This window comes from Spinacia oleracea, chromosome 1 (genome assembly GCF_020520425.1).
Source record: "Spinacia oleracea cultivar Varoflay chromosome 1, BTI_SOV_V1, whole genome shotgun sequence".
Lineage (NCBI taxonomy): Eukaryota > Viridiplantae > Streptophyta > Magnoliopsida > Caryophyllales > Amaranthaceae > Spinacia > Spinacia oleracea.
Window position 1 is genome coordinate 124,751,923 of NC_079487.1, and position 12,805 is coordinate 124,764,727.

General features: G+C 33.0%; 1 protein-coding gene across 1 annotated transcript; it reads right to left on the reverse strand.

Moving 5' to 3' along the window:
• Positions 1-5,002: 5,002 nt before the first annotated feature.
• On the reverse strand, positions 5,003-6,989 carry LOC130466197 (uncharacterized). Its single transcript, XM_056834891.1, has 3 exons — positions 6,884-6,989; positions 6,592-6,723; positions 5,003-5,319 (listed from the first exon to the last, which is right to left on the reverse strand). The coding sequence occupies exons 1-3, from the start codon at positions 6,951-6,953 to the stop codon at positions 5,204-5,206; spliced, it is 318 nt and encodes a 105-aa protein (XP_056690869.1). The 5' UTR covers positions 6,954-6,989; the 3' UTR covers positions 5,003-5,203.
• Positions 6,990-12,805: the final 5,816 nt, after the last annotated feature.

Genomic DNA, 12,805 nt, shown 5'->3' on the forward strand with positions numbered 1-12,805 from the left:
GCTCTTCCACCCAAAATTACTTTTTTTTTTTTTTTTTTGACGGGCCCAAAATTATTTTATATAATGTGAAATAGTATTTGTCGTGCTAATGCATTCTGTAAAATTAGAAAACTAATAAAATAGTGCATTATTAGATTATATAAAAATAATTACTCTACATAATTAGAATAATAATATATAAATAGGGAGTAGTTAAGAAATTAACAAATCAAGAATTTATAATTTTACATGATGATAACGTTTCTTTTTTTAATGGTGTTAGAAATTATAACGTTAGTACATATCAGGAGCGGATCCAAGAATTTATATATAGGGGTCCAAAAAAATTGTGATTTCTTTTCTTTTAGTGGGTCAAAGTTGAAAGGTAAATAGTCGAAATATTATAAACGTCGTAATAAAATATGTGCAGAATTTAAGAACTTTAATTTTAGGTTTTCATAACAATAAAACTCAACACCTAGTCCAAATTACAACAATAAATCTGCGCGATTTCAATTTAAAAAGAAAAAAAACGAGTTTTTCATACTTTGGAAGAGATTTACTTTATTACAATAATTGTCATTGAACAAATAGCACACAAATACACTCGTGAAGCATTATAAATCATAATTAAAATAAAAAAAATCGGTGGAACAGATTTATTGGACATTCATCTATCCCCGCACTGTTTAGACGTGAATAAGTAGTGGTTTGATAAGTGATGAACATTTATACAGATAAAATAATATTCTCCATGATGACGTGGTGGTTTAGTTTTGAGTTTTAGCAAATATAGTTTCTTTCTTCATAAATACAATCCACAAAGTACAACCAATTTTTTAAATTTTGTTTTGATCACATAAAAAACAAATGGAATAAAGAAAAATGGAGGTAGGGTGCATTCTTTTCATCTTATTTAAAATGAATTTAAATTTATCTAAACTTATTGGATTTGGAATTGATTAAATCTAATAGACCTAATGAACCTTATTGGATTTGATCATAACTGATTTCAAAAGAGTAAACTTGAAATAGAGCAAGTAACAAAATGAGGTGGGCAACAACAAAATGATACGGGTAACACAATAAAAGAAAAAGACATAATATCTGAACATATAACTTTTTTTTCAAGGGTGAAGAAAACACATACTTCCTCCGTCTTTTAATACTCGCAACGTTTGTTAGTTTCACGCATGCCGATGCACAACTTTGATCATTTATATCTTAAATTCTCTTTATGCAAAAATTATAAAAAGTTGATATTTTGAAAATACAAATTGAGACGAATCTAACAAGATCCCACATGACTATGTTTTATCTTATATAAAAAACACTACGAATAGTCAAAGTAGATTATATGAATAGTGGCAAAAGTCCAAACGTTGCGAGTATTAAAAGACGGAGGAAGTATGTAATATAATTAAGTTATAATCATTTGTTCTGAATATTTCCATAATTTTTATAGTTAATAAAATAAGTTCAACATTCTCAAAATTGAGTAGACATACTGCACATTTTATATAGATTCATATTTAAATTTTAAAGTTACTATGTTAGGTAAAAGAAATTTCGGATAAGATGCATTTGTAGTGGGATAATAACTAAAGATGACCAACGTGGCGTGTTGGATGTCTCATGAGTGAGTTTTGTGGGTCATGGGGCGGAGATAATTAACACACAAACCTCCGTAGTTAAATCGGGGTGGGTTGAGTCGTGAGTTGTGTCGGAAAAAATGGACAAAGTACATGATGGGTCGTGGGTTATACGGGCCGTGGTGGGTTGTGCGTGTCGAGTGGGTCCGATGGGTTTTGTAGGTTACGACAGGTTTAGGCCAAATGTGACTCCGATGGGTCAGATGTATTAGATGGGTCTGGTGGGTTTAGACGAGTTTTAGGAACTGATGTGGGTTAGGTGGATTTAGACGATTTTTTAAGCGTTAAAAAGTTACAAATTTTATATGAATTTAAATGAATTACTATATGTTATTCACATACTCACTTAAATGTGGTTAATGTATATTTAAACAATAAAATTAGATTTTTTTTTAGCATTTTAAACATACAAAATAGTTTAAATTAGAAATGGTTCGGTGGGTTGAGTTCGTGTATTGGGTGGGTTGGGTTCGGGCGTTGGGTTGGATGGGCCGGGTGTGCCGTGGTGGGTTGTGTCGAGTTCGATGGGGTCGGTCGAAATGGGTTGTGTTGAAAAAACTCGACCATGACACATTGTGTCATGGGTCATAAGGGAGTCCGACCCACCTAACCCACTATGGGTTGTGTCAGGATGGACTAGGTCAGACCCGACTCACTGTCCATCTTTAATAAAGACTAATGAGGCATGTAACCAAATGGGTATGGGTAACACGATAAAAAAAAAAAGAGAGTATAGGATGTTAATTGATTTTATACCTAACATGAAATTATGGGTGACGGGTGTAAATGAGAATGAAAAATCCACTTCTTTTTTTTGTAAACTAATTTAACTTCGCACTTAAAGTTAAAATTTGTAAACCGTGCATCGCACGGGTCCTATACGAGTTAGACCACTATAAGTCTATAAAAGTGAAGTATTACATACATTTATTTTTTGTGTTTTTATAAAAACAATAAAAAGCGATGGAGAAAAAAACGACTTACAAAGGGAAAAACAAAAGAAATGAAGAATTTAGAGGATCAATGAATGACAAATAAAAGATATAAAAATGTCGTAATTAATGTCCTCTTATAAGGATTTGAACCTAGATTGCCTATGAACATTAATCAAGCAACCATCAAGCTAAAATATTTCATTGTCATTATTGTAGGTTAATTATATATATGTTAACTATTTTAAGTACAATTAATTAACTCAATATCAGTTTAACAAAAAAATTTGGAAAATAATGGGGGTCCAAAGGACCTCTCAGGCGTCAAGTAGGTCCTCCCTTGGTACATATACATGTCAGAGTTATGTATTTTATAGCCACTGGTAAGTGACATTACTATGTATTTCATTTCAACGTACTTAGCTAGTTTAAAATAGGGTGGTAGGAAGGATTAAGGGGTCGTTTGGTTCGTTAAACTGAAATTGGGTTGGAATGAAGTCTCATACCAGTGGGGACGTGGAGTACGAATTCTATTTTCCATACCAATCTGAAATTTTTTGATTTGATCTTGTAATGGATATGATCTCTCATTCATGTTGTTTGGTTCATTATTAGAATGGATTCTGTATTCAATTAAAAAAGTGAAGATTAAGTTAATTATAGATTGAGTTTCTAGAATTTGTAAATTGCAATGGTAAGCTAATGTCTAATTAATAAGTAAATGCCAGTAAGAATAAATTTTGGTATCCCAGTACATAATCATTTGCGGCATAATCTAATATCTAATCAATAAGTACACTTTTCAAAAACCAACAACAATGATTGATGTTGAGCAAGCAGAATCTGACACACATATACTCCAACAATAGTTCTAGAAATGAAAAGCAGGTGCATAAGTGAATAACAATGCCATAGCTTTTGCATCAATTTTTCTATCTGTATCAGATGAAAACCATTCAGGGGATAGCGAAAACAAGAGTTCAATCCAAAATTAATTAACCAATTGGGGAGGATTATAGATGACGAGAATTAAAGAAAAAAAAAAAACTGGTCTGCTTTTAACCCACCGGACATGATGTGACGGTCACCGGCCGGTGATGGTCGTCGGATCGATGGTCAACTGATCGTAGGTTGCCGGTAATGGTGGGCGGCTCACCCTCCTCATTTTCCCCTCTTTTGTAAGTTAAGGTTAAAAACTTGGGTGGAATGAATTTTGAATCTTTAGGGGAGAGGTAGGTATGAGATTCCTGGGGTATGACAAGGAGATAGAAACCCCTTGGAATGAAACTCCATTTCAAAAAAGACCAACCAAACAATAAAATGGATGGAATGGATTCTAACTCCATTTCAAATCATTTCAAATGGTCGAACCAAACGACCCCTAAGTGTTGGTTGCTTTTTATGAAAGAATTACTTTTTTTGTACTAATTAACCATATCTTATGTGTAATTCAATTGTTTAATATGTGAATTTTTATAAAAGGTAGAGAATAAATAAGTTATAAGTTAGTCTATATAGAGAGTATATACGGAGTATATCAATTACTAAATGTCTAAACAATACTAGTTTGTCATTTATAGAAATGAAACGAGTATATATTAAGGGACGGTTTTATAAATAAAGCGGAGAAGTAGTAATGTTTTCCTCACCTAGTGAGACATATTTTTATTTTCTTAATTTTGTTAACCTCCTCCCATAATTTATTTGCCTATATGGTATATTATTTCCCAGTTCCCACGTGCGCATGTGAGTGTGTCTACCGAGCCTCCCTACTACTTTCTCAAATAGGTAGTACTACCAACTCCAACACTATACTCCGTATAAAACAAGGAAACACTTAATATTCTTCCCACGTGGGCAGGGCCCGGCCCTGAACCAGCCCAAAGTGGGACACGGAACAGGGCCCCATGTCTAAAAGGGCCACCAAAGTTAGAGAAACTATCTAAAAGCCCAAAAAAAAAGCCATATAAAGATGAATTTGTTAAAACCGTGACAGCAAAATCAAATGGGCCCATGTCTGTACCCTTTCTACTACAAATTCACTGTATTCCAACTTGCAACTAGTAGTACTTTCTGACTTTACCTCCATTAACCTTTTATTTTGCCTAAATTTTTGTGCTTTTTAATTTTTGTGCTTTTTTTTTTGAAAATTTCACTGGGACTAGAAATGTTTATAGCTATTTTTAAGTTGTGGGACCAAAGTACCAAACATTAGAGGCCTAACCGAGTATTTCATACGTTTAAGTTGAAGGAAAAAAATTGGGCCTCATTTTTAATATTAGCACAGGGCCCCCGTATAGTTTGGGCCGGGGCTGCACGTGGGAGGAAAATATTTCATTTTTGTTTCCACTCTCCCTTGTGTACTTCTTTAAACATATCGTTACAAACAAACCCATGAGAATACAAAAAATTACGTTACAAAATACTAACATCGAAATAGATATACATTATTTCTCTTTTTATATTAAAAAATAATTAATTAATAAAATATTATACTATATCTACAAGAGAAATACATAACAAATTAAATCAAACGAAGTCCAGTTAAGAATAACCACAGGTCGAAGTAGTTAATCAAACAAGCTCAAAAGAATTGAAGTAAATCTCCGGCCACATAAGATGTGTGTTGTGATATGACGACTATTTACAAATCCCTCTAATCACGCTTGAACATTTGTGTCCTCCGCAACACGTTTTAGCAAGAAGACTACAATGGTGTCCGACGTCTGCGCACCAGTCGGACACCCCAGGGGGTACTACAAAAAAGTTGTATTTATATAAGGCAATATATTAAGGGAAATAAAATATAATTCCTCTATTTCAAAAAAAAATTAAAAAAAATACAATATTTTGACTAGCATATGTTGTCAGGATATATACAACTTTGACCATAGTTATCTCTAATTATTTTTTCTAAAAAATCTTAAAATTTAAATATTTCATATTATAAAAGTATATAATGAAATCAATTCAATGAAATTTATTTGATAAAATTCGTTTTTAATAAAATAGTAAAATTATGGAATGGTACTATATATTGAGTTCAGTTATATGTCGTAGTACTCTGTTAAGGTCGTTTATGAAAAGATGGCACCATGTAGCCCAAGTGCCCAACACAAAGTCCCTTGGGGTAATATTATATGGTGCATTTAGCAGCGCCAAAACATAGATTTATCAGTTGGTTAAAATGTTTATACCAAGCTGAAAAGCAACAGACAAATTGTTTAAGAATGAAGTCTGTGATTAGCAGGTGTGTCCCATGTCATCTTCCATGTATCAACACGTGCTATATTGAGTGTAGTTAGTAAAATAAAGCAACACATGATTCTCAAGAGCAAGTTAATGGCCGGAAAAACCCAGTTAATGTCGGAAACTTACCTTTGGTTGTCTTTAACAAAAAAAAATTACATTAAGCTGTGATTTCACAAATATAATAATTATATAAGGTCCTTTCTTGCCAAAAAAAATTACATTAAGGTATGATTTCACAAAAAAAAATTATGTAAGGTCATTTTTAGCAAATTTGGGTTATAAAAGGTCCTTTTTAGCAAATTTGCCCAAAAAAGAAGAAAATTAGAGGGAATTTTCTCTTTGAAACCCACATTGTTTCTTTCTTAAATTTATCTTGGAAATAGTAAAATGATTTTAACATTTCACTAAAAAAATTATGTCAACAATATCATATGAGTAGAAAATATAAATTCATTTTAATTTTTTTTCTTCCTTTTACTATCTCCTCAATGATAAAATACTTATTTTCGCAAAAACACTAAAGCATATTATATAATTTGTAGAGTATTTCATAAGATGAAGTTATATTTTTAAAAAATACTAACAATTTATGACCAACTTGTGTTGACTAAGTTTTGAATTGTTTATCATATTAATTTAAAAAACCGAGCATGATATGGGTCAGGCATTAGCCTAATGAATTAAAATTATGGGTTTACCTTCTAGCTAGAAGGTTAGATATCTTAATTTAGTTAATTGTCTACAATACAAAATAATATCAAAGTTTAGACACTAACAAGTGTAACATAAAGTTTTATCTTCGTCGCATGCAAGTCCATCACAACAGCGTGAGCCGGGATTAGGATAGCAGAACATTCCATCTGTACTACAATAATCACCGCCGAAGGCTTTACCAGCCATGTTTTGCACTGTTAAAAATTTCAAATACAACAAAATAACCTTTATTAATTACTTTAATGGATTCATTTTTTAGTTTATTAAACAAATAACAATCAAATTATAATAAACAAAAAAAGGGATTAATAATCAATATAAATATAAATATAATAGAGTAATGACTTTACTTACGCAGAGTTAGGATGAAAATAATGGATACTACTTTCTTTGTGAATTTGTAAAAAACCACAACTTCCTCCATTTTGAGTAATATATAGGGAAGACTTAGTATACTGATTAATAATCTATTGGTATTTTCGAAATTTATTTCTTATATAAGTTAGGATGGTTCCTATTTATATGCAAGTGTAGCTGGCTTAGCATATCATCCACCCAAAATAGCTATATAATGTGTACTACAATCTGTTAGCCAGCTTTGACAGAGATTATTCTATAATTTACTTTATCTATTTATCAAAGTAAGTTGAAAGTACATTGTCACAACTTCCTTGTAAGAAAATAAAAGTCTATACAAATCATTTTTATCTATAATTATCACTGAGTACTTCCTCCATCTTATAATAGTTGTATCACTTTTCTAAATTGCTCATTTCCTTTTATTTGCAATGGTATTATTTTTGGATAATATTTTTAATATTACAATTTCAATTTTGGCTTCATACCCCCATTTAGTTTTGCTTATCTGCTACTTCTTCCGTTTCTTTTTGTTTGTTACGTATTTCGGGCAGGGATAGAGGATCAAGAGACTGTACTCGCCCCCCTTTTTAAGTTGTTTTACAATGTTTGTTACATGAGAGAATCTTTCCTTTTATAAATTTATTAACTGTCATTTTTTGGGTTAACTTTTAATTTTAATTGGTCCAATTCTTTCAACTCATTAAATTCTTTACAATTTCCCAAATATGTTAAGTTAGCAATTTGTGTGCTTTTTCATTATTGGTTAATTTTGATAAATAAAACAATCTTATTGGTTGTTATAATGATTAGTGGATTGAGGTTTTACTTGGATTTATTTTTTTAATAAAAAAGAAAAAAATCTTTATTATATATTAATAAACGTGTAAAAATCCAAACGTAACAAAAAAAAAAAACGGAGGGAGTATCCAAGTGGGAATTGAATCATGTTAGTGAGTGAATTCCACCTGGAAGGCTGGAACCTAATTGTCATAAGGTGACATCACAACTTAAGTTATAACTATTTTGTAATTGCTTTTTAGAATTTTTGTCTTATGCATGAGTAATCGTATGGGGTTATGGACTTATGGAGTTATTGCCAGCAGTAGTACTCTGCATCCGTTGTAAAAGAAACACTTTTCTCATTTTAAGAAATTAGATTGTTCTCATTTTCCTCTTTACCAAAAGCTAAGTTTTTGATGATTTCCTCACCTAGTGTTGTAACATCTTAATAATTCCTTTCTTTTATAAAACTATTTTCCAACTTAAAAGAAAGAAATTACTAAGATATTACAGCCACCGGTCACTGTGATAACGGCTAAGGCTATTACCAGAACTACGCAGCGGAATTTAACTAACTTTCAAAACATAATAACAGTTAATGGCCTCCATACAAATTAGAATCGTTACGGCCCAAACCAAAACATTTAAAATTCATTAACTAGCGCAATTAAACATATATCGTATTGCGTATATTCGTAAGCTAGGCGAAACGAATAATCGTATCGTACGACATTGGATCGTCAATTACGAAACGATAAATAAATTGTCGAAGGATAATTTAATCGCAACACGAAAGCAACCCACGAGCCGAAGCGCACAAACGCAAGGTCCAATGGTGCAACGCGCATGACAATGCAACACTGGCCCAAAGGCCTTGGTTGTGTAGTGCGCGCGGAACAAAGCACAAGACAACCTCAAATTTTTAGCTGTACCCGGGTACAACCAGCTCACGATGTCGTTTTGTGTTGTTTAAAATGAACATTAATATACTGGTATGAAAATGAACATTTACTATTTCTAATGAACATTTATTTATTTATTTGGAATGAACATTTATTTATTTATTTGGAAATAAACATTTATCTACTCATTCGAATATGAACGTTTATCTAATTATTTGGCAATCCTCATTTATTCAACCAATTTAGAAATGAACATTTATCTACTGATTATGAAACAAATATTTACTAATTTTAAAATGAACATAGTTATTGCATTATTATGTTATTACTTTGAAAATATATTTACACATATTGAATTAAAACATGTCAAATAACATAATTTACAAAAAAATTGAACATTTTAGGCATTGCCTATGTAAAATTGTACTTGAATTACAAGATATTGGTAGAAATCATTCACTTATTTTTCTATATCTTCAATCTTGAATCTTGCTTTTGATGTAGTCCCTGGTTCTTATACTTTTGAATGTGTGTATGAAGTGTGATTTGAACACAATATTTGACTTTCACGATTTCAAATTCCTCCCTGTTGCAGGCTAAAAATGAAAATGGTAAGTAATTTGATGGGATGATCACAACTAATTTAAAAATGAACATTTACTGATTTGAAAATGATGATCATGCTAAGAAAAAAATAGGTTAAAAAAAAGAACAAAGGTTTAAAAGATGCTCAGTAATAGAACAAGAAAGAACAAAGAATACAAAAGGTATGACAAATAAAACAAAAAGTATGTACAATAATCAGATGATTATTATGAACAAACAATTCAACAAAAAAGAACAAACAATATTAAAAAGATCATAAAATTCCAGAAGAAAGAACAAGCAGTAAAACGATTATGAACGCTTTTATGATGAATTCAAAAAGCAACATGAAATAACAAACAGTGCAATGAGCTGTGAAAGAACAAACAATACAAAATGAAAACCAAACAATATAGGCGCTTGTAAAAACATAAAAGATCAATGAAGAGCTTAATTTCATTATGAACATTAACCAGATGATTATTATGAACAAACAAATAAATAAGAAAGAACAAACAATTCAACAAAAAAGAACAAACAATATAAAAAAGAACATAAAATTTTAGAAGAAATAACAAACAGTAAAACAATTATGAACACTTTTATGATGAATTTAAAAAGGCAACATGAAAGAACAAACAGTACAACGAGAAAGAACATGACAAACAATACTAAAAGAAAGAACAAACAATATATGCGCTTGTAAAAACATAAAAGATCAATGAAGAGCTTAATTTCATTATGAACATTAACCAGATGATTATTATGAACAAACAAATAAATAAGAAAGAACAAACAATTCAACAAAAAAGAACAAACAACATAAAAAAAGAGCATAAAATTCCAGAAGAAAGAACAAACAGGAAAACAATTATGAACAATTTTATGATGAATTTAAAAAAGCAACATGAAAAAACAAACAGTACAACGAGAAAGAACAAACAATACAAAAAGAAATAACAAACAATACAGACACTCTAAATCACATAAAAATGGAGAGAGAAAATGGAGATTCAACCAGAAAATTTCTAAATCACATAAAAATTGATGTGCGCACAAACGTAGAACATAAAAGGAAAATTCTACTAAGTTATCAAAGACATTCTTCTAATCAACATTAAAAGCAAAAAAATGAGAAAAGAGAGAAGAAGTTTACAGATAGTGGCAACGACATTATTCTCGTGAAGGATAAGGGCGGCGCAAACGCAAGCGGATTCCCCGATTGACATTGTTACTCGAGATTAGAAAAAAAAATCTCATACAAAGGAGGAGAGAAAAACTTTTGGGGAGAGAGAAAACAAAAATGAGGAGAGAGAAACTTTTGGGGAGAGAGAAAACAAAAATGACAGCTCTTTGATGTTTGAAAAATTTATATGCAATTTTTTTGTTAAAAAGAGAGCACGTGATATAGCTTTTTTTATTTTTTAAATAAATTCCAGCTAGCGGCGTCATTTTTGACGGAGGGTACAGCCAAGTTGGTTGTACACGGGTATAGCAATTACGGGTATCAAGACAACAAGCAACAACCACTACCCACGACCCAGCTCGCTGTTGTGCGTGCATGCGCCCCTCATGGGCTTGTTGGCCGGCCAATGGCCTTAGGCCTTTGTTGGTTAGCTTGCTAATGTTACTAGGTTATTTTAATAACTTATATACATGTTTTCCAACACACAATTCAGATTACACACAACCTTAGGAAAAGAGAAAACCCTAATTTCTCTTTTACCTCCATTATTGAGTATTTCCCAAAAGCTTCAAAACTTGATCAAGATCTAAAATATCAACAAACAAGGCGGATTTGCACTGTTTCGGTGAACCAAGTAGAGGAACTACGATTAGAGTTCTTGTTCGTGTTCGTTGACATAAGTTGAAAACACGCTACAAACGTATGTATTGCTTAATTTGTGCTTTATACATGTTTCCTGGTTTTGGGGTTATTCCGCTATCATGTTATGTATTTAACTATAAACCCCTACACAGGTCGGCCCGAGGCCCAAACCGACCCGACACAAAAAATGCCCGGTCCGACACGAGCACGAAACGTGGGTCGGGCCTGGGCCGATTTTTTTGGGAAAAGCACGACAGGGCACAGTACGACTCGACCAAACATGACAAAGCACACTAATTTAGTAAAATTAGGCTTAGGCACGACGGCCCGACCGAACACGAAAGTCCTTGGGCCTGACCCCTGTTTTGAACTTTTCAACCTGATCCGACACAAAGTCAAGTAGGCCTAGCTCGGGCCCGACCCGCTTAGGCCCACGGCACGTGGGCTCATCCTGAAGCCTGACCCGGCCCGGCACACAACTATTTTTAACTGCTACTATAACACTATATCAAGTAAGAAAACACTAGATATTTTTTCCATGTGGGAGGAAAATATTACTTTTTTTTTTCCATTCTCACTTGTGTACTTCTTTAAACATATAGAATTTCCATCATCTAATTCATACGTAAAATATTAGTCAAAGCTAACAAGTACGATGTATATGTACTCCGTATCAAATTGGATAAAATAAGATTTTCTTACCAAAAAAAATAGTGTATCGCTATTCGACGTCCGCATACGCTAAAATTGCCCGCAAAATTTAATGTGAAAGTACGATGTTACCCTTATAAAAGAGAACCCCACTTCTTTCACTTTTTACTTCAAGTTTTCACTCTCAATTTTCCGGCAACCCCCTCAAAAATTCCGACAACCCCACTCCAATTTTCCGGCGAGTATCTGGGGGCACTACGTAAGAGCTCCTTGCTGACCACCACCACCTGAACCCTGCTGACCACCACTTAGCTCGAGCTCCCTACTGTCCACCACCACCTCACCTGCTTGAGATGACCACCACCACCTCATCGGCTTGAGCTGACCACCACCACCTCACCTGCATCATGGACGACTTCACCCCTTCAACGTCGTAGTCGCCGGACATGATGGACGCAACGTCGCAGGAGGTTTGATTTTTTTTTTTTTTGATTTTTGGGCCGCCCAGAGATGGCGGCCGGAACCATGTCACAGCCGCCATCTCTGGGCGGCCCATACATGGTTTGGGCCGTCATCTCTGAGCGGACCGAACCATGCATGTATGGGCCGACTAGAGATGGCTGTCGTGACATGGTTCCGACCGCCATCTTTGGGCGGCCCGTACATGGTTTGGGCCGCCATCTCTCAACGGCCCAAAAAAATTTTGAATTTTTCTTTTGTATTTGTTTCTATTTTCGGAATTTTAAGATAATTAAAAAAATAAAATTGTTATAATATTTTTTATTATTTATTAATGTCGATTATAAAAAAAATGCCTTTATAATTTTTTCTATATAATGCCTTTATGAAATATTTTTAATTTTTAAGCATGTATTTGTTTATTTAATGTTATCAAATGATATAGAAGTAAATAAGTTCAAAACACATATTTGTTCTTATCGTCGAGTTAAAAAATAAGTTATTAACTACGTTGTAATAAGTTCAAAACACAATTTATGGTGTTTGAGGTGTGTAGTGCGGTGTGTGCGGTGGAGGTGGACGTGAATGGTGGTTGACGGCAGGAGAGGGAGGGTGAGGGTGAAGGGTGAAGGGTGAAGGACTGAGGTGAGAGGGGAAGGAGAGGGAGGGAGTTAATTTTTATAAGGATAGTAACGTATTTTGACCATTAAA